Genomic DNA, 21352 nt, shown 5'->3' on the forward strand with positions numbered 1-21352 from the left:
CATTTCGTCCCACATATTCAACACAACATGCACACACAGGCAAATTTCTAGCTTGTCCTTTATATTGAATCTTTGAGCTGAGATAGGTATGGACAACCCAAGTCTGCTTTGAAGGTGAAACGATGGTGAATTATCATCACATCAAAATCACAAATACAAAATCTCTCTGGAAAAGAAAGAAAAAAAGAAAAGAAAAATGGGTTCTAAGATTGGTGACATATTGGATGTTGTGCAGGTTTAATTGCTGTTATGAGACTCAGGAACCCTTGAGGATTGAAGTGGGAGAGAGAGGAGGTGCATCCAACTGGTAAAGGTTAAGTGCTGGTCCAACAAACCTGAAGCAAAGCCAAGCTCCAATCACAATGTAAATGGAAGCATAAGCAAACTTGTTTATCCAAAATAGCAACCCTTTCTCCCCCACATAAAGTTCCAAGGCCTTCTCACCCAGACTCATATCCTCCCACTTCTTCGGAGCAGCAGCAGGTTTGGTAATAGCTTGAGCCTTTGTGAACCGTCCACCATCCCCATCACTGCCCTCCTCTCTCTGCAGTTTCGTCCGCCTTCTCGACCTCTTTCGAAATCGCAGTCCCGTGTTGTCCGGGGCCAGTGGCGGCGGCACGCTGTTACTGTCAGTTTCCGGACTACTGGTGCTGCCACCATCACTGCCGGTGCTGTTGTAAATGGGTGTAGAGATTCTGAGACATCCTGGACGGGTAGGTGAGAACCCTGAGAAGATATGGTTGTGTCCTGTTCCTGTAGGTTTTGAGAGGACAAGGTGGGTTGGTGAGGATGGTGTTGAAGCGAGGAAATGGAGGAGCTTGGCCTCCATTGTTCAACTTCGTTGTTGCAGCCAAGTGAGTGGATGGATGGATAGATGGATTTGCTTATCACTTTCTTTATCTTTTCTTTGGTTTTCTTCCACTATGCGATTATAGGACCTTGCCAATCTGCTTAAGAATAGTTTGGTTGGGTGGGCTTTCGTTGGGCCTCAACGATTTCAAATTACTGCCCTGCCCTCCATGCACTCGCACACTTTCCCGTCAAATTACTAATCTTACTTCAAATTACAAAAGGGTTCTAAATAAACAAACTAGGGAGCTTCTATTTTTATGGTGCAATGAGCTTGTTACTCAAGCAATAACTCATGCACCTAACAAAGAATGCATGTAACATAACTTTTAGACAACCAAAAATAATAATATAATCATGACATGTGCTTGCTTCTTTCTTAAGGAAACCCTTTTAAAAGGCTTTTCTAAAAAGCAGTCAGATTTTTGATAAAAATTTGAACATGCTTGCTTCTAATAAAAATCACTATAACTTGCTTTCTACATAATAGAAGCACTCTCAAATTCTTTTTCAAGAAATAGTTGGATTTTCTATAAAAATTTGGGTTAATTTTAATTTAGTACCATGAACTCTTATTTTGAAAGCACGTTTATCCATGCACTCTCAATTTTAACGATTACATATCTTAAACTTTTCAATTTTTTACAATATGGTTACGGCGTTAACTTCATCGTCAAAATTTTCGTTAATTGCTTGCGTGGTAAGCTTGGGTCCTCCCTATTCACTTCTTTCAATGTCAGTTGAATGGTATTTGTTAAAAAATAGTTTGGTATTAGTGCGTGTAATGTGTTCTTCTTGGGCTGGAAAGACACCAATTACCCAAAAATACTCGTCAACTGACATCAAAATAAGCAAATAGGTGAGAACTATGTTTGCCATACAATCAATTAATATAAATTTTGATGTTGAAGTTAACGCCGGAGCCAGACTGTAAAAAATTGAAAAGTTTAAAATATATAATCATTAAAATTGAGAGTGCATAGACAAACGTGCCTTAAAAATAAGAATTTAGAGTATTAAATCGAAATTAACCCCAAAAATTTCAACATGCTTTGCTTTTAATAAATACTTTTATAACCACAAGTGCTTTTTACGGAAGCATTCTCAAGCGAATCCGAAAAAGTAACCTCGGCATTAGGGCACCAATCTCCTCACGAGTTCAGAAGGCAAATCTATTGAGAGCCTGCATTCCTATATCTATTCCAACTGCTTTACGAACCGTACACGTGTCCGATGCCATACAGGAATGCGATTCCAATCCAAATGTCCAAATCCCAGCCGAATCCAACTTTGTTCCACCCCATAAATACAAATCTACCCCGCCACAAAGCCCAGAACTACATCCATATCCCAAGCATTTATAGTCACAAAACTTGGGTTCAACTGCAATCCAAACCTCCGCAAATACCGCTTCTGTCTACCCGCTCTCTCTACTTGTACCTGTCATCTGTCTTTAGCTCCAAGCAAAAATCAACTCGCCGAGTCAACTCGCCGCAGCAACAGAGCCAGCCATGACCGACGACAACAACAACAACACTAACACCAACCCAGACAAACCGGTCGACCCGTTTCTAGTCCGGTTCCAGCCCTCGGATCTCCGAATCGCGTCGGAGTTCCTCACCACCTGGCTTTCCTTCCTCTCCAGAGATCTCTGTAACCACTGCTCCACTAAACTCGCCGATCGCGTCCGCTCCCTCGGCTCAGGTACGCCTTTATTCGGTTTCCGTTTGTTTCCCTGGAAAATTTAGGTCTAGATAGTATGTAAAGTAGGAAAATTTCAAATCTTTATGTGTTTAAGTAGAAAGAGAACAGTAAATTTAATAAATTTTGATATTGGAATTCTTTTGTGGCATAGCCTTATTGGGAATTTATTGATGGGTATTGTAGAACTTGATGGTGATTCTAAACCGGTCAACCCAGATGAAAATTCCAGTGATTTGACACCAAAGACCCCGGAATTGCAGGGGGCTAGTGATAATTGTGAAGATAATTATAATGATGAGGACTCAAATTCACTAGGTAGTTGGAAAAACGGAGTTCATGGGATATCTGAATCCGACCCGGAAGCTTCTAGCAGTGGCTTGGCCCCTAAATCCCCCTCTGTAGAGACTCAAAGTTCTCGAATGTCGTGGGCCGATATGGCGCAGGAAGACGAGCTAGAGGAAGAGGAAGAGCGTGAATTGAGTAAGCGGGTGGTGAATGTAAATGCCGCGACTGGAGAGTTGAGGATAACGAAGCCTACATTGTCTAGGGAGCAGAGGGAGTACATTAGGTTCATGAATGTAAAGAGGCAGAAGGATTTTATTTGTTTGGAGAGGGTCAATGGAAAATTTGCTAACATTCTGGAGGGACTTGAGCTCCATACTGGTATCTTTAGTGCGGCGGAACAGAAGAGGATAGTTGATTTTGTTTATTCGCTCCAAGAGATGGGCAAGAAGGGTGAATTGAAAGGTCAGTCTTTGCTTTTGGAATGCCAATACAGTGTGGTATTCCTGTTGATATTTCTTGCTGTTTTTGGACATTTGCTTTATACATCCAGTTTTTTATAGGAGTTTTCTATGTATGCTAATTTGATACATGAGCTTTATGTATGGAAAGGATAATGTTTTTTTTGCCTAGCTAGAATGTAAGTAAACACGTTCAGACTCTAAAACTAAGTTAACTTTGCACGGTTAGATCTTATTACTGACTGCACATAATGTTTTCGGTTGCCTATTATAAAATTATATTTGTTGTGGCCCTCAAGGTATATTTAGTAATCATTTTAGTTGTAAGTTGGCAAAAATACTAAGTGGTATATGCCAGGATAAGATTCCCCCGCTGTTTTCTTGATGAGTTGTAAGTTATCTTTAATGTATTGTTGATACAGGAAAACATACAAAATTTATTATTTAGCTTAAACTTGTTTTTATGCTAGTTAATTCTGTTATATGGAACTTTTAGTATATCCTTTTAAGTTTTTTTTTCTGAATTTGATTTCCAGTTCCATTCTAATATATTGAATTCTCTTTTCTTTTTTTCTTTTTTTTCTTATTGGGAAATGTATATACTGTTTGGCTAACCTATTCTGAACTTGTTGCAGCGCGTACATATACAGCACCCCAAAAGTGGATGAGGGGCAAGGGACGAGTAACCATTCAGTTCGGTTGTTGCTACAATTATGCAGTGGTATACTTTTCTGACTATGGCATCCATATCTGGTGACCTTATATCGTATTTGACTGTTAAATTTTGTAGAGATCAGCTAAACTGTGATTCTGGTGGATATCATAATAATTACCGAAATATGCTCAAAGGAACTATAAAGTGCTAGTCATTTTAGATGTTGTATTGCATCTGATGTGCTCTGTTGGTTTCAGGATAAAAATGGTAATCCACCTGGTATCCTCCAGAATGACGTAGTAGATCCTATACCTCCTCTTTTTAAGGTGATCATTAGGAGGCTGGTAAAGTGGCATGTGCTTCCGCCGACCTGTGTACCTGATAGTTGCATTGTCAATATATATGAAGAAGGGGACTGTATACCTCCGCATGTTGACAACCATGACTTCCTTCGACCTTTTTGTACTGTTTCATTTCTTAGTGAGTGCGACATACTTTTCGGAACAAACTTAAAGGTTATTGGTGCTGGCGAGTTTGAAGGTTCATTTGCAATCCCCTTGCCTGTTGGGTAAGTATGCCATCCATATTTGTGCCTGTGCATTCTGTGCCCTTGTTTAGCCTCTACCCGTTGTTTTCAATTACATTTATCCATCACTCCTGTGTTTAGAAATGTGGCTGTTTCGTCTGTTATGCGATTAGGGGCCGTGATTTGATGTTTGCTTGTGTGGCGTCCTCTTGTTTTTTGCCTTTTGCTGTTCCTTTGGTGTTTTGTTCTTGAGGCAGCTGTTTTCTCTTGTTTTGTGTTTTCTCGTGTGGATCCCTTACCCACACCTTTTTTGTTTTGTTACCCTATTTTGAATATATAATTTCTATTTATAAAAAAAAAAAAAAGAAGACATTTATTTATATTTAAATTTTAATATTTGCATCAGCCTTTTCTTGGATTCGAAATCTTAACAATCAGCCTTTTCCCATGCAGATCTGTTCTGGTTTTAAATGGAAAGGGGGCTGATGTGGCTAAGCATTGTGTGCCTGCAGTACCAACAAAACGGTAAGAGCTAAAACAATGTAGTATAGTTCTTGTACTAATGATTTATGTTCAGGCTATTTACCTGCTGCTTTATTGTGTGTCTTAGGATATCTATCACATTTAGAAGAATGGATGAATCCAAACGGCCCAAGGGTTATGCTCCAGAACCTGACTTGCAGGATATTCAACCATTGTCCTATGAAGAGGACAAGATAATTAGGTTAAATACTCCTAGAGGCGAACGTCAGAGACAGTCAACTAGAAGAGTAGGTAACTCAGAAATGAGGGGATCTGCAGAAAGAAGTCACGTCCACCCAGAGCCTCATGACTCAACCTGGAGTCGACGCGGATCTGGAATGAGGTGGAACCGGGGAAGGGGGGTCAATGTGAATTTCGGGAGCTAGTTGATGATGGGTGCTTCATTGTCAAGTTAAAGTGTTGCAGTTGGGCCATTTCAACATTTGGAGGGCTAAATATTGGTTTTTGACATGTGGTCGTCAGATGAGTTTGTCATCAAGGTTGTTACATATTCATATTCCGGAAGAGCTGTAGGAAAAGGATCTGATTGGTTTTGTATCTTTCTACATCTATTTAGGCTTGTCAACTGTGCTTTGGTTTATTCTTTTTCCAAGAGCCATATGTGTGCATTTTTTAGTATAGTATAGGCTATAGCTGAAGTTCAGAGCAAGCGGCGAAGACGGTGGACATAAAATGAAACTTGCTGGCTTGAATGCCACCTCAATTTTATTAGGATGCTTTACTTATAAGCAACTGGTTGCATAATTAGGGTAGCACTATTGGGTTTGTGAGTTTGAAACATGGGTGATTTGTACCATATATTGGATCATCAACCAACTTGAAGCTGGTTGTTTTTGTAGCATATTGCTACTTTTTAATATATCCTAGTGTTGATTGTATGGTCAAGTGGGTGTGCTCTTATTATTCTTTGATGATCGAGGTTAAGTTTAGGAATATCTTTAGATTATTGGACCATGAGCATAAACAAGTGAAGATTAAAATACTCATCATCACAAAATAAAACCCAACAAGAACAAGTGGGAAAATATTACTGCTTAAAGCTGTTTATTGCATGAATTTCTAATCTTGGTATTCCTCAATCCTCCCGAACCCAAGTTCCAAACTTTGAGATTGTGGTCCACAGACCATCCAGTCAAAACTAAGGAGAAGCCATTATTTTTTTCCCCCAAACAAAAGAAAATGTAAAAATAAGATGAGAGAGAAGTTTGAACGCAACAGTAGTGGCTGGTTGGGGTGGTCCAATAACCCACAAATGCTTCATTTACATGCCAACCCTGAAACCCCAAAAGGCCTAACCTTTGCATCAATTATGCAAGGTGGGGTCCACTCTATATAAGACCCTAGTGCTATAGAAACAAAGCATATTAAACCACATGAAAAGGCAACTGCGCTGCCCCTGCCATCAAAACTTTAGACTTCAGAGGCAAAGTGGCAGCAGCCTACCTAGCTAGCTAGCTAGCAAGGAAGCAATATCATACATATTATATATATATGCGTGCGTGTGTGTGAGAGGGCGTCTTATTAACTATTCTAAGCAAAGTTTCTTGTATTCAACATATTTAAAACGAAATGCATGTTTATATATATATATTTATGGGTTTTCTTTCTATTTCCTTTATAAGAAGCAAAAGAAAAAAAATTGAATGAATTCAAGGAGAGAGAAATTAAAACTTGAGGCTAGGGTTCTTGCTCTAAAGAGATGTAGATGCAAGTCTCTATCTTGGACTTAAGAGAAAGAAACCAAAAAGAAAATTAATGAGACTGTATTAAGTAATAGGGTTTTCTTTCTATTTCCTTTATAAGAAGCAAAAGAAAAAAAATTGAATGAATTCAAGGAGAAAGAAACTAAAACTTGAGGCTAGGGTTCTTGCTCTAGAGAGATGTAGTTGCAAGTCTTTATCTTGGACTTAAGAGAAAGAAACCAAAAAGAAAATTAATGAGACTGTATTAAGTATAGAGCCTAGAGAGAGAGAGAGAGAGAGAGAGAGAGAGAGAGAGATGGTAGACAGTGATGATATAATTGTGATGTATCTTGAGAGATATGGGAAGAAAATAACACCCAAAGGATGATTACCCGAAAGAAAAGGGAGGGTGGCACAGCGGCTGTGCACACTAAGGTCACTCAATTATGAGGTAAGCAGCTCAGGATTTTGGATAAGAAGAGGGACAGATATGTGCAATTTCACTGCCAAATCAAAGTCTAAAAGTTGATCAAAGAAAACAAGACTGTGACTATTTGGACAAAGGAACAAAAACCCACATCTCCTTTCCTCCCCTCCTCCCTGTAGGCTTTGGCTAATTGGCTATTTGTCTTGAGAGAGAGAGAGAGAGAGAGAGAGAGAGAGAGGCTCAAAGTCCCAAACCCCATGTAAATGCATGATAAGGAAAGCAAATCTCATGATGATAGTGTCAAAATCAAACATATTATGCAATCTGAAAAAGTTGAGTTGAGAGAGAGAGAGATGTACAACAGTCAGAATTATAGAAAAAAGGAATGAGACTGGTTGAATTCAAGGAGCTAGAGCTAGCTAGAGAGATTGAATGAATGTTCTCCATTTGCCCAAAAATTTAGTGTAAAAAGACAAAATCTAGCAACTAGCTTAGACACATAATCATTTCTGAATACTCACACAAAACACATTAACATGGTGGATTAATCTTTTATTTTCGAAGACTAGACGTCATGTGTGATTAAAGAAGAACACACATATTACTTATTATTAATGAGAACAATATTAATTCCGCATAAAACGCAAACCAAGCTGGGGGGGTTTATGGGTTTAAGGACCACATGCAGATTGCGTGTGTATGGGAAGAGGAGTTAAGAGCTAAGACCTAAGAGAGGAGGGATGATGGGTGGTACAAACAAAGCGGCAGTGGCAAAGAATGATGAAGCTTTTGATGATGATCTCTTCCTCCTTCTTCTTCTCCTCCTCCTCTGCAGACATATGCATGAAAAGCTTCAGAAACCATGACACAGAGCATATTAAATGCTTTTTGGCATTTATTTTGGGGCGCGTGCACTGTAGCATTAAGGATTGCAGGCATCATGATTCATGACAATGGATTCTCTAGGTTGCACTTTATTTACTACGCGATATTTGGTCTGTCACTATTCATGTGAATAGTGGCAGCCGTTGCAATTTTGTTTTCATTGGACGCCTTAGATGCTGCCACGTGTCTTGTAGTAGTGGAAAATTAATTTGAAAAGGGCGCTAACGCTAGTAAACCTAGGCAATCTTTGGGCTTACTCGGGTTGATGGCCCCCACGTCTTGCCCGGACTGCTTTATGCGCGTTGGAATCGTCTCGCGAGCCTAGGGCCCCTCCTACCCGGGCCAAACTGCTGCGGTGGACTTAGCTCTAATAAATCACTTCCTACTTAGTTAGAGTTTGTGTGCTTTTGCTTGTGCAACACAACTTTTTTATTAGTCTTTCTTTCATTGTTAAGGTGTGATTGAGATTGCAGTGTCTAATAACGGAAACGCTTTTTTTATTGTTGTTGGATTCAAATGGGACAGAAGGGTTTTTGTTTTTGTTTGTTTGTTAGATAATCACTTCTAGTACTTCCTAAACAACCACCTAAGCTCGTTTTGAGTGTTAGATCGTCATATCGTGAATTTAAACTATTACTAATCGTATTAACTTTTGTCGTGTGATTCAGATTCATTATTTTGAGTGCCTTTATGATATAGATTCTAATTTATAACGTGGGAAACTATTTGATACTTTTGTTTATACCATTGTTGACCAAATTATTTCAATGCTATAGTAAAAGTAGTCCAAATGTATGCTCAAAGTTGGAGTGTGCTTCATAATTGGACTAATAGCAACTAAATCTCTTGATTTGATGGTGAAATTTGGTCCGTTGTCGTGTTCAAATTCAAACTATGAATTGAGTTATATGGAGTGGCTTTGACTCCATCTTTCTCTATTTGTTCTTTTTTGGGTGGGTCGCCAGGGATTTTCTCCTTGTGATTCTAACATGCTTATTGTTGATAGCTTAAAGATCATAAATTTGATCTTTCTTTTCATAATGTCAAAAGCATAATTTTCAATCAAAGTAAGTATGACTTACATCATTACATGCATGCGTAAGTTATCTCAACAAGAAAATTAACAGTATATAAATATGCAGGCAACCAATTGGGGAGAACAAATTCAAAAGTAATGCATATTAATATATATTTACAGACTAGAAAAATAAATTTTTCTGTCAAGAATCGGAGATTTGATTGGCACAAGTAGGAGTAGGAGGCTCTATAGCTAGAAGCTGTGAGTAATTTGCATTGATTATTACCATGCTGTAATTGGCCCAGAAGTAGTGCAAAACTCTCCACTTATATATATATATATATATATATATATATATATATATATATTCCTCAAGGCTGTAAATATATGTATTTACTCTACCTCCCCAGCTCAGGCCAGATTATTTTACCCAAATAATCTAGGCTTAAAAGAGGGATAGCAGAACCAAAAACATAGAAACCCTAATGGCAAAGAGCCTCAAGTACAGTTTGGAACCTATGTATAGGGTAGTTCATCAATTTCAAATGACAGTTTTGCCCTTGACAACCCTATAGGTAAGTACAAGAGTATCTTGTGGTTCTGGCTATGGCTAAATCTTGGCCTGGTTTTGTTATCAGAAAAAAGAAATAAAAAGGACTCTATGATCTCCATTAAAAGAAGAACCTCTAAATCACACAGTACCCCCATCATTTTTATGGTCATTCATTCATTCATTCAGAATCAGAAGCCTCTTCTTTCTTTCTTTCTTTCTTTCCAATCCATTATATCATCACTTCATATCATGCCACGCCACATTTTATATTATATTATTCTTCTCATCTCTCTCTCTCTCTCTCTCTCTCTCTCTCTCTCTCTCTCAAAGTGCATCATTAATAATTTTTCATATATTCTGGTCATGCCTTTTCAACCGAGTAATTCCCACTGATACCCTCCCTTTCTAAGCCCTCTTTTGTCCCTTCCCTTTTTATGAACCTCCTCTCTGTCAACTTCAGTCTTTCTCTCTCAGATATTTCTCTGATTTCCTCTCTTCATATCTCCATGTGCCCCTCCCCCATCTTAATTATAAACCCATCTTGATTCCCAATCCCAACATTTCAATTTCATGCATTTCCTCTCTCTCTCTCTCTCTCTCTCTCTCTCTGTGTGCGGATCACTGTTCTCATTTTTGTTTGCTTCCCTTTGTAATTTTCTTCCTTCCAAGCCCTCTCAATGGAACCTCAACAAACCCAACAACAACCAAATGAAGATGGCAGCAACAAAGGGACTAGTAGTGGTACTAATTTTCTGTGCAGGCAAAGCAGTACAAGGTGGACACCCACAAGTGATCAGATTAGAATATTGAAGGACCTTTACTACAACAATGGTGTGAGGTCCCCAAGTGCAGAGCAGATTCAGAGGATCTCTGCTCGGCTGAGACAGTACGGCAAGATTGAAGGCAAGAACGTTTTCTATTGGTTTCAGAACCACAAGGCTCGTGAGAGGCAGAAGAAAAGGTTCATTGATGTACCAGCCCCACCCATCATGCAAAGATCAGGGCTTGGGATGAATAATAATAATGCTCCTACTGCTTATGAACCCATTAATCACAGCAACAAGTACCCCAACAGTTCTGCTTCTGCTGGTAATTAGTTGATTAAACAACCAACCCTTTTAGCTAATTAAAAAATTAATTACCTTCTCCCCTCCCCTTCTTTCTTTCTTTTTACTATATTTGGGTGTTTTTTATTTGTAGGGGTTTCTGCTTCTTCAGCTGGTGTGATTGCTGTTGGGCAAATGGGGAGCTATGGCTATGGATCCATGACCATGGAGAAGAGTTTTAGGGCAAGTATATAACACGAAGTTATTGTGTGTCTTAGTTGCTTAATTACAACTTGACCACCTTAATTTTTTGCACCCATGCGAGCACTTAATTTACTATAATCTCTACTCATACAAAAACATCCCACATCAAGCCACTGGAAATTTTCTATATTTAGGAAGAAACCCTTTGGCCCCTTGTTTCCCTTTCATGACCAAATTAAAAAAAACCCATTTCTCAAATCAAGCCAAACTAGTTGGACCCAATTTACAGTCCACTCTAGGACGGGTACTAAAATGAAAAAACAGTTTGAGTACTTTTAACAAATGTGAAATTCATTAACCCATCTTCTCTCTTCTTCTTTTTTCTTCCTTTTTTTTTTTTTTTGGAATTAATTGCAGGACTGCTCAATATCAGCTGCAGGAGGTACTAGTAGTGGTCATGTTGGTGGATCTAATAATAATATTGGTCACAACTTTGGATCATGGGTTGGTGTTGATCCATATTCTTCACCCTACACTCTCTTTGACAAGAGATCATCATCAAGACAAGTGTTTGGTGACCAAGAAAATACGATGGATGAAGAAGATCATGAATACCAAGAAAACCTGCAGGGTTCCCCAGAGATTGAGACCCTCCCTCTCTTCCCCATGCATGGTGAAGACATCCATGGCTTTGGCAACATCAAGTCCACCTCCGACGGCTACTACTCCGGCTGGTACCGCTCCGACGACGGCAACAATGGCCGCACTTCCCTTGAGCTCAGCCTCAATTCCTACGGCCACATGACCCCTGATTATTTCAGATCATATTAATCAAGACCAGACTAATTAATTAGTATCCCCATGTTAATGTTTATGATCTTATATCAGCTTGTAAGTATCTGAATGGCTACTACTAATTATGTTTGATTAACTACTATATGTCAATGGGTATTTGACACGTGTCATGCAAAGAACTTAATCTGCTGATGATTATCTTGCTTTTAACTTTTAGTTGTTCCTATTCCCAAGAATATTCCATGGTAATTATTTGCTAATTAAGATGCATGGAGTCTCAATAATATAATAACAATAATAATCCCATGATTCTTAATTAAAATGCAAGAACATGATCCGATGGTGCAGATTTTAACTGCTGGACGGTTTGCAGTCACCTTCATTGGATTAAATAATGCATTAATAAAAGGCCTTTTCATTTTCAAGCACATAATAATAAATAAATAAATAAATAAATAAAAGTTAAAACTGCAGCTAGACTAGAGAGATGAAGAAGATCAATTTTTGATTAGCTTGCTGTGCTAGCTGTGACGTCATTTGTCGACAGAGATTTTAAGTGTGGGGCCCTTGAACTTGAAGGGAACTACGGTGGGTTTACGTTAGGTTTTGGAGTTGTCAAGGTGGGTTGTGTTTATGTTGTTGTGGTGGGTGTGGGCAACGGGCATTGTCGAAAAGATTTGCCAATGATATCAAATGGTGTACAAAGGAAATATAGAAAGATATGCTGTTAGGGCAAAAATGATGAACGTGTGTGAATGTATTTTATATGCAGCCGTTTTTATAAAGTAGCTGGGAGCTAGTGGTAAGTGCGAGGAGGATATATTTTGAAGTTTGAACCTACTTTGGAAATACCAAAATATTCTTCTTCTTTTCCTCTTTTTTTTTTTTTTTTTGTATATATATATATATATATATATATATGATATGAAGCAAGTTATTTTATATATGCATTAAAATAAATCCAACAATCATGAATAATATAAGTGTTGAATCTTGGAAAGTGTTACATTTCATTCGTAACGTGGTCTTATTTTTGACTTTACACTAAATTTTATTATTTAGATTGATGTTCATGCCTTTTACTTATTCAGTATAAAAATAATAAGTTTTGGTGCTTAAATTTCTCGATAGGCTTTCCAGTTGGTTTTTCACGATCAGTTAATCAGTGGATTTTGGTATTTCTATATTTTTTGCCAGCTCTAGCTTTGAGTATATAAATAAATGACATATTTCTTATACCATTGGATTTACAATCACTTAGAACTTTGACGAGTGTAAATGGCGTCTTCTTCACATGAGTACGAAATGAGTTAAACAAGCAGAAATGAAATGTGTGTACAAATGAACGTGACATGAGCCATACGACACATTCACAAAGACATTCACCAACAGAAAATATATTCACTCTCCATCAGTCCATATACATTCACAATTGGGTTCAATTTTTCTTGCGTCTGGTAGAGCTCAGCTTGTGGACAGCTCTATAAATGAGGTCCCCATCAACAAGATTTTGGGTGGATGCATTCCTTTTTCTGGTTTGACAGAAGTTCAAACTTTATAGCTTAGGGCTGACCCTAATTGTCGTTTAGAGCATACAAAGCCTCAAGAGGGAAAAAAACAAAAAAACAGAGAGCATGATCTCTTCAAAGAAGTAACTAACAGACAATGCTTCTTGTTCCTGGTTGATAGATATAAGAGAGATTTAGGTGTGGATCGAAGAAGATCTTTAAAGCTTTCTGAGGCTTCAAGTACGTAATGTCCCTTACCAGCAAAATGAGGCATGACATACATCATGCTTTTCAGCCAATTCTATGTAAAAGCCTTCAAGGCCATGGTCCAAGTTGGTTTGCTTGCCATTTTCATCACAACTATATATATTGCGGTTCAATATTTTTTTACCTATTGGTCCGCATGGGTCCATAAGACATTTTGCTTTACCCGTACGTATAATATGTCCACTTACTCACATTTCCATAATCTCTCCCGCATGAGTTTTATCTTTATCTTCTTCTCTTTGAATGGAGAACTTCAGTAGTCTGACCTTAGTTTGAATTTTAAGTGAATCTCGAGTTTTTCGGGTGCGGAATCCACACCATCCACGGTTGTCGGTTCTCCATGCTTCAATAGACTACTCTATAATGTTGATATGTGCATCGTCTACACCCATCAACGACTGTCAATTACTAACGCATATAGGAGGCGGGCATGGTTGCCATATAGTAATTCAACATTAGAAAACGCCTATTCTGGCACCAGTGTGACTGGCCTTCACCACTTGATATCTGATCTGACATTTCATCTTCATGATACGATTTACAATCATGGAACATGCACACTAAGTAAAATTTGGAAGTGATAATTCTGTGAAAAATTTACATTTAGATGCCTGACACTGACTTTACAAAGAGCAGGCCATACGATCTGGACCTTACTTGCAGAGCATCTATAAATCCTTTAAGAATCTATATTTTGGATTTAAAAAGAATGACTCATACGTTTGTACAAATGTCTTTTTCTGTTCAATGGGGTCCCAGAAGCAAGGCTGAATCATGACAATAACTCTGGCTCTGGCTGTAACTTCAAGTTTCACTAACAAATGGACAATTAAATGGCACTTTTGAACTGCTTTGCACTAGAAATTAGGGGGGAGATGACCGAAAATTTCTACTTCCTTCCAACATAAGCTCCCAATTTAGACAAATCTGGAATCCAAAATGATAGCTCAGAAGATCCAGTTGCAAACATGAGGTTTCCCGGAGCCCATTTGACAACAGGAGGTTCATTTTCAGTGCTCATCCAACTTGTGACCTGGATAGGTTACAATCATTAATTGTGACTTAGAAGCACAAGGAGAACAAAGAAATACGAATGGATGAAGGCAGAAAATTATTTATCATACTTCTTTCCCACTCCGAACACTCCACGCATAGACACTACCATCACCTGAACCTGCCAAAAGTTTGGAAACCAATAAATCATTTGTCTGCCAGTCCAGCCAGGTTAAATTATCATGGGTGGAATTCAGGGGTATGCTAGGGAAAGCAGGTGTTTTTGGGGAAGTATATTGAATAAGATGTATGCATGAAAATGAAACCACAGCATTGAAGAAACTATGCATTTAAACAGCAATCAACAAGATGATGTCCCAGAGCTTACTCACATGACACAAGAAATCGTAAGTGACAATTATGTGGGAATTTTACACCCACTCAGCACAATAGGCACATATAAGTACAACAAAAAGAAAAAAAATGAAACAGAAGACATGCATACCTGATATGACAAACATCCCCTCTGGGCTGAAAGAAGCCTCTAATGTTGAACTGCTGGAGACTGGCTTTACATTATATGTGGATAACTAAACAATGACAAAAAAACCATATAGAAAGACTAAATTATGTAAAGGCTACCAATTCAAGAAATTCAAGATGATCTGAGTTGGTTGAGAGCAAACTTTTTCAAATTAAAATTGAGTTGTTGAGGAGAGCAACTTACAAGTGTGCCACGGAACGAATCAAGGACATGAATATGTCCATCTGTGGTTGTTAAAAGCACAAGTCTCCCATCGTTACTGAACTTTACAACATTTGCATCAGACATATCTCCCCCAACAGAAAAGATATCAAAAGGACCCTAACAAGATGAAACAGTTTAGACAACCAGATCAGCCATGCTTAAATTTTCATATGCAGGTAAAACAGTTTACACAGCTGCAAAATTTCAATTGCCATATGCTCTGAAATATAAACAACTGACCTTTTCATACTTGCGGGCATCAAACATTCTTATGTATCCACCAAAGGCAACAGCAAAAACTAGCCCTTGATCATCATAAGTTGTCGCAGGCCTTCCTTGTACGCGTAAGAGACCCTAAAATACGAACACAGATTATAATCATTCAAAGAAAGACATGTAATATAAGAAACCCATATGCCAAGGCCCCTACCTGACACTTCTCAGCCCGTTGATCCCAAAGCAGAACAGTTCTATCAAGAGAACCGGAGATGAAGCAGTCTTTGCGAGAACACAAGCTAAGTGAGACTACCCTAAACACAAAAGTTCAGAACCCAATTTCTCCAATTAGACAGATATGTTCAACTACTTCAGTACAACCACCCACTTGAGTTTTAAAAAAATGGCAATAATCTCAGAACCCAGACCTGTCATGGTGGCCTTTGAAATAGCGCAAGTACTTGTTGTCATGCAGTGAGAGAAGCCTCAAGGATTCTGAATGAACCAGTCATATAAACAACACATTCTAAGTATGCCACACAGTTGACAAACATAAATATCAAACATGGTAGTTGAGGTAAAGTGGAAGCATACCATCCCAGCCATTTTTGGAAGAGTATATAACTGTGGTAGGATGAGAAGTAAAGCAAACCAAATCAACTCCATACTTTTTGCTGTTGATGGTCTTCAAGCATGTTGCAGTGGAGACATCATATAAACGAATCGACTCATCATCACTAGCAGTCACTACATAACTAGTCGCCTTGTGAAAATCCAATGAACTAATTCTACCACTCTGAGCATAAAAGCAAATACTCAGATTCAAATATACAAAGCTCGAAGAAAATGGTGGTTTTTATTTATTTGTTAAATGATGAAAACAACCAGAAACAGAGAGATAAAGTACTTACATAGTCTCTAAAAGCTAACCCAACTTCCATGCTTTGAAGAATTTCCTCTGTCAGCTCCATAGAGACCTTGTCTTCTCTTTCTGAACCCCCTTCAAAGCAAGAACAAAAATAGTAAATAAAATCAGTAATTCACTAATTGACACCTAATCTACGCGAAAAATGTAAAAAATTTCACACCAGCCATTGGGAATCGGTTAATATGGTTCTGGGTCTATCTCATTCCGGGAAATTGAAAATTTCAGTGAAGCCCTCCGCTCCTGCCTCCGTCTCCAACCTTCGGCAATGTAAATGAAATAGACACAGAGTCGTTTTTCTTTTTCGTCTGAATTTTTCCTTTTCGTAAGCTCGCCAAGTTTGTTATTGGGTGAGCTCAAGCCCATATATGTGTTTTCTGGACTTTGGACCAGGTTTGTTAGCTCGTATGCTTTTACTTTTTGGGTCGGATCTTTCATTGGCCCAATGATTTATTTATTTATTTATTTATTTTTGTAAAATAATAATAATTCAATTGAAGAAACAGGGCACAAACCCATATTACAACAATAAGAACACAGCCCTGGAAGGAGGTTCTAGGACAAGAGAGGCCCGAATTATTAATCGAAGGGGGTGATTCCAGGGGAGATCCCCTGAAACCGAAGATAAATGCAGATCTGTGTTGGCTTTGAGTTGGAAGGAAAAGAAGAGTCAGTGTTAGTCCATTTATTTTTACGGTGATACAAATCATCTAATTCATTTCTCAATATCAATTGGATGATTGGATTTGATTTTAAACTTTTGATTCGATCAAATTGGAATGAAAACATCACGAATCTATATCCTATATAAATTGATTAAATTATATCACTTTCGAACCGATACACTCCTTTAATTATCATAGGACAAAAGTTTTCATGAATCTTATACTTTCGTCCATGATGTTGAATTTATGAAATTCTCTAACAGGTGTCGTTAGTATGTATCAATTTATAAACAAAGTGCTTTGAGGACCAAAGATTTTTTACAACAATCTTATCTGCTTTTTTTCTGATTAAAGACAAGCATCTTATCCTTGCAAATTCGATTCCATAGGGAACAAACACCATATATATTGCATTCTCAAGAAAATAGATAAACCATATATATAGAATTGTTCTCTACTACAAAGGTCCGTATTTTTTCTAATGTCCGAACTACTTGTTCTTTTGGCTTCTTTGTGCTAATAAATCAACCAAAACACTTGTATCACTTTTCTTGGTAAAGGTAGAATAGAAACCATGCTCTGCCAATACTTAAAAGTCAAACATCATCACATCTAGATTGGGCTTTTCTTTCATTGGTGGACTGTAGAGAGAATTTGGAGGCTGTTATGTGTGCTTTAGTGTCTTTTTTTAATGATAAAGAAGAGAAATGCAGAAAACAAAATGGAAATGGTTTCAATGGAGAAAACAAAATAGAAATGGTTTCCTTTCCATTGAATGAATGAATTCATTCTGATCATGTGAAAAAACAAAACGAATCCGCACATTAAGCAATTCCGGACGTCCACACTAGAGAATAGTCCTATATATATATATATACAAACAGTTATTAGGAAAGATTTAGATCATTAAATCATTGATAACTGGAGAAAAAAAAAAAAAAAAAAAAAAAAAAGACTGAGAAGCTTCTCAACAAAAAAAGAATACAAATTTATGAATCTGAAATTAATTCCCTGTAAATGCATATACCAATTTACAATTCACCCCTAACAATCTCAACAAACACCCTCTCCCTCTTTAAGAAAATCTAAAGAAAAAAAAAAACAAAGAATGGCATAAACTCATGAACAATATACTCACACAAATTCAAATATGAAATAAAAACTAATAATTGCTAATATGTCACATAACTAGAACTGGTATAACCACGTCTCGATCGGCCACGGCATCAATGGAGCTTACTAGAACTAGCGGAAGAGCCCCGGTTGCCGTCCTCCGGCGAAGCTTTTTTCTTGATGAACTCGATGCAATCGGCTACTGCCTCGCTGTGGTGAGGGTCATCATGCGGACAATAATACCGCTTCGCATCTGGGCTGGATCCGCCAGCGTGGCTTGTGGACTTGTTGGAGGAGACAGCAGACAGCATGATCAAACGGAAAACCGCCTCGCGAAACCGCTCGAGCAGAGTCATCGGAGACAGGCGTTTGGTTTTGTTGGTGCACGAGTTGACGTTGCTTCTCATCCTGGGAATGCATAGATGGGTTTTCATAATTTTTGCTTTTAGAGTTTCTCAAGGTTTTGGTGTCGTTTTGAACTATGAGAATATGAGAGAGGGGTCAAGGTGTTGCTCTATATTTTGATATGAGAATCTAATTGCGTTGCATTGAACGACAACTCAGATTTATATCTATACAAGTTTGCTTTTTGGTTGGGTTTTAATACTACGCTAATCACTTGTTTGAATCTGCCATATAATGTTTTTCATGATGCAACCGGATCATCTTTACAAAGATTTACTCAAATCAGTAAGTGTTTTCTTTTAAGTCGGTAAATTGAAAAGAATTTAATTATCTAGTTTTGAAATAAAATAAATAAATGAACACGGTATATTCAATAAATAACAAAAATATTCACAATCATAATCAAATGTCTTACGATTTTTAATTTCGAGGAAATTTTATGGGAATGATGCTTGAATGAAGACTAAGCTCAAATGAGTGATTAGCACTATATGTATTAAATTAATAAGTCGTTAGTTTGGTTTACATATTTTATATTAAAATTGAAGTAGACTTCATAGCCATGCATGCATGATGCATGTTACTAGTATAAATTTTTTTGTCTTCATCGCTGCTAGGCTTCACATGGCTACATGTGCATGGTTGTATAATTTTCAATCAAACTATAACTAATGTATGGTTCCTATTGGATTCCGCCGACTTACCGGCCTGGAAAAATGAAAGAAAATTCTATTGTTTTTATGTGTGCCCTAATGTATTTGTTCCACGAATTTGTGGGATGGGGGATGAATTACAAATACAGAATTGGGCATGTGAGAGAGATGGGGCAAATTAATTATGGTACGTGGGGGTCAATCTCCCCACCATGCTTCGAATTGGACTTGCTGTCGGTCTGTTTGTTTGCTCATATATTAAGGGAGTTGTTGTGTTCACTATAGCCATCATTTAATTAATTAGGGTCCCAATGGGGTCGTCCGGGGACATTTCGGGTCTATACAGCCGTGTTTGGGTTAGTCGGATTCTTGTCGGATTGAGATTTAGCTCATTGGAGTCAAGTAAGCTCATTTTGATCATCGGTTCAAAAGATGATTTCTAATGTGAACGAATGTAGTGATATAACAAAACTATTTGTATCAGATCGATTTACAATTTACGTTATTGATTATGTCCCTTAACCGTTTGAGCTACAAGCCCCTTGCATAATGGGAAATGAGGAATCGAACTTACAACCTCAAGGAAAGGAGAAATCAAACTTAGAACCTCATGTACATGAATAAATATTCTTAACCATTTGAACTATAATACCCTTTCATAACTTTACTACTTATGCAAATAAAGATGTAATGAATAAATACGATACATATGTCAATTATTCTGGTGATTGTTACATTTTTCATAGAGGTGATGGGTAATCATCCAACAAAAGAGATGGGTTTGTGGGTTTGTATGAACTTTAATTCGGCCTGTACTCATTGTAAACAGCACACAATGGCAATGCTTCTGTGGCCCATATAACAACATGTTTACATAATTCATGTTGAGCTTAGGCCCAAGCCCGCCTTACAAATTTACAAAAATTTGAAGCAATTTCCTTATTTATTAGAAAAATGAGAGAACCCAAATAAAAGAAAAAAGTGATGCCTGGGCTCTGATTATTTCAATAAAATTGACTGTTAATGGAAACCCTTTTGCAGGCTTCATTTATCAACAACAAACATTCTTGAAATGAATATATTTACTTAATAATCTCTGCATAATCTGCTCATGAGAGCCTCAGGCTCTTGGAGACCCCCCACCACCTTCTTGAATTGCCTTGTTTTTGGCAAAAAACCACCCAACCAGAGGCACCAATGGCTTCTTCTTGATTTTCTTGACAGAAGGGTTTCCAACTCTCTCCCCCAAGTCTTCTTTGCTAACAATGACTTGGGCCAGTGTAGGAGGACTTGCAAATTTCACATATCTTTTCTTCTGCACCAATTCCTCTGCGTCTTGGCTCAACATGGTCTTGGTTTCAAACTTCGCGGCGCCATCCTCAATGAATTTAAGGTCGTCTTCTTCAATCTCAGGATCAACAGGGTCCTTCTGATCAAACTCTCTTGCCTTCAAGTACTTGTCCAGCTCTTTCTTTGCACGGTCAAGATCATCTCTTAGTGACTTTATGCAGTATGCCATTATCTTGTTTTCTTCTCTAACTTTCTGAAGATTTCGCTTTGTTTCTTCAAGCTCAGCTTCCAAGACCCCAATTGTTGATTGAGCAGAAGCAGCATGCCCTGCAGCTCCAATCTAACATAGAAATTGAACATTAACACAGGAAAAAAAAAAAAAAAGTAAAATGGTGTTGTGGTAGGAGCTATAGCTAACCTCTTTGAGCTTGTTGGCATATATTTCTCCAACCAAAACTCTTTCCCCAAACAACAAGACTGCTTCTTTGACTGATTTGAAAGGTGCTCTGGTGTCAATCTCTGCTCGGCCCATGACCACCAATTTGCCTTCCTCTGTGTTCATCATGCTCAATCAACGCAAGGACAGGGAAGAAGATATTAATGGTGGAATTAATGAGGAAAGGTCCTTTTAATACAAGTTTCAAAATGGGGAGCTGCAAGAGAGGAGGTCGTTGGAAATGGATGGTGTGGTTCTAGCTTTGCTTAGAGGAAGTTAAGAAAAAAAAAATCATGGGGGGGTTTTTGTTTTGGTTTCCTTGGCGTCCACTTCACTGAATTTTGTTAATTGAAGTTGACAAGAGTGGTTGGACTATCTTGATCACTTTGTTACTTCTTGGCTTCTTGTTAGAGTTTGGGCTGCTTCCTTCCGTTAACAATGTGGCTTAAACAAATCAATAACAATAAGTATTAAGAGCCAAGTAATTGATAGATCACAACTAT

The 21352-nt window shown here is 37.9% G+C and overlaps 5 protein-coding genes across 7 annotated transcripts; 2 read left to right on the forward strand and 3 right to left on the reverse strand.

Annotated features, from left to right (window-relative positions):
* Positions 1 to 91: 91 nt before the first annotated feature.
* On the reverse strand, positions 92 to 936 carry LOC117634925. Its single transcript, XM_034369208.1, has one exon. The coding sequence runs from the start codon at positions 827 to 829 to the stop codon at positions 257 to 259; it is 573 nt and encodes a 190-aa protein (XP_034225099.1). The 5' UTR covers positions 830 to 936; the 3' UTR covers positions 92 to 256.
* Positions 937 to 2159: 1223 nt separating this feature from the next.
* Positions 2160 to 5905, forward strand: LOC117635634 (RNA demethylase ALKBH9B). 2 transcript variants are annotated; one of them, XM_034369970.1, is made up of 6 exons: positions 2160 to 2553; positions 2737 to 3300; positions 3932 to 4017; positions 4209 to 4519; positions 4931 to 5002; positions 5088 to 5905. In XM_034369970.1, exons 1-6 carry the CDS (start codon positions 2361 to 2363, stop codon positions 5383 to 5385), a joined length of 1524 nt encoding a protein of 507 aa, XP_034225861.1. In that variant the 5' UTR covers positions 2160 to 2360; the 3' UTR covers positions 5386 to 5905. The 2 variants fall into 2 exon arrangements, with proteins under 2 accessions (XP_034225861.1, XP_034225862.1); XM_034369971.1 differs by lacking the exon at positions 5088 to 5905 and having other exon boundaries at positions 4931 to 5006.
* A 4357-nt stretch (positions 5906 to 10262) lies between these two features.
* On the forward strand, positions 10263 to 11666 carry LOC117634375 (protein WUSCHEL). Its single transcript, XM_034368459.1, has 3 exons — positions 10263 to 10674; positions 10786 to 10874; positions 11253 to 11666. Exons 1-3 carry the CDS (start codon positions 10263 to 10265, stop codon positions 11664 to 11666), a joined length of 915 nt encoding a protein of 304 aa, XP_034224350.1.
* Positions 11667 to 13942: 2276 nt separating this feature from the next.
* Positions 13943 to 16607, reverse strand: LOC117634373 (protein ANTHESIS POMOTING FACTOR 1). 2 transcript variants are annotated; one of them, XM_034368458.1, is made up of 10 exons: positions 16451 to 16607; positions 16274 to 16353; positions 15957 to 16158; positions 15791 to 15857; positions 15577 to 15676; positions 15387 to 15500; positions 15126 to 15263; positions 14904 to 14988; positions 14530 to 14579; positions 13943 to 14438 (listed from the first exon to the last, which is right to left on the reverse strand). In XM_034368458.1, exons 1-10 carry the CDS (start codon positions 16455 to 16457, stop codon positions 14295 to 14297), a joined length of 987 nt encoding a protein of 328 aa, XP_034224349.1. In that variant the 5' UTR covers positions 16458 to 16607; the 3' UTR covers positions 13943 to 14294. The 2 variants fall into 2 exon arrangements, with proteins under 2 accessions (XP_034224349.1, XP_034224348.1); XM_034368457.1 differs by having other exon boundaries at positions 16274 to 16362.
* A 3440-nt stretch (positions 16608 to 20047) lies between these two features.
* Positions 20048 to 21144, reverse strand: LOC117635022 (WEB family protein At3g51220). The gene is made up of 2 exons (XM_034369347.1): positions 20832 to 21144; positions 20048 to 20753 (listed from the first exon to the last, which is right to left on the reverse strand). Exons 1-2 carry the CDS (start codon positions 20976 to 20978, stop codon positions 20244 to 20246), a joined length of 657 nt encoding a protein of 218 aa, XP_034225238.1. The 5' UTR covers positions 20979 to 21144; the 3' UTR covers positions 20048 to 20243.
* Positions 21145 to 21352: the final 208 nt, after the last annotated feature.

Source organism: Prunus dulcis, chromosome 7 (genome assembly GCF_902201215.1).
Source record: "Prunus dulcis chromosome 7, ALMONDv2, whole genome shotgun sequence".
NCBI classification, from domain to species: Eukaryota; Viridiplantae; Streptophyta; class Magnoliopsida; order Rosales; family Rosaceae; genus Prunus; species Prunus dulcis.

What these genes read in the sequence shown, in the direction of transcription:
- LOC117635634 (XM_034369970.1), top strand. Translation starts at nt 2,361, where the DNA reads ATGACCGACGACAACAACAACAACACTAACACCAACCCAGACAAACCG. An exon ending in GCAATCCCCTTGCCTGTTGG is followed by an intron (nt 4,520 to 4,930) that starts GTAAGTATGCCA and finishes TTTCCCATGCAG; the next exon opens with ATCTGTTCTGGTTTTAAATG. An exon ending in CCTGCAGTACCAACAAAACG is followed by an intron (nt 5,003 to 5,087) that starts GTAAGAGCTAAA and finishes TGTGTGTCTTAG; the next exon opens with GATATCTATCACATTTAGAA.
- LOC117634375 (XM_034368459.1), top strand. Translation starts at nt 10,263, where the DNA reads ATGGAACCTCAACAAACCCAACAACAACCAAATGAAGATGGCAGCAAC. An exon ending in CAACAGTTCTGCTTCTGCTG is followed by an intron (nt 10,675 to 10,785) that starts GTAATTAGTTGA and finishes TTTTATTTGTAG; the next exon opens with GGGTTTCTGCTTCTTCAGCT. An exon ending in CCATGGAGAAGAGTTTTAGG is followed by an intron (nt 10,875 to 11,252) that starts GCAAGTATATAA and finishes AATTAATTGCAG; the next exon opens with GACTGCTCAATATCAGCTGC.
- LOC117635022 (XM_034369347.1), bottom strand. Translation starts at nt 20,978, where the DNA reads ATGATGAACACAGAGGAAGGCAAATTGGTGGTCATGGGCCGAGCAGAG. An exon ending in ATGCCAACAAGCTCAAAGAG is followed by an intron (nt 20,754 to 20,831) that starts GTTAGCTATAGC and finishes TTTCTATGTTAG; the next exon opens with ATTGGAGCTGCAGGGCATGC.
- LOC117634925 (XM_034369208.1), bottom strand. Translation starts at nt 829, where the DNA reads ATGGAGGCCAAGCTCCTCCATTTCCTCGCTTCAACACCATCCTCACCA.
- LOC117634373 (XM_034368457.1), bottom strand. An exon ending in ATGCCCGCAAGTATGAAAAG is followed by an intron (nt 15,264 to 15,386) that starts GTCAGTTGTTTA and finishes TCATCTTGTTAG; the next exon opens with GGTCCTTTTGATATCTTTTC. An exon ending in GGGGATGTTTGTCATATCAG is followed by an intron (nt 14,580 to 14,903) that starts GTATGCATGTCT and finishes AACTTTTGGCAG; the next exon opens with GTTCAGGTGATGGTAGTGTC.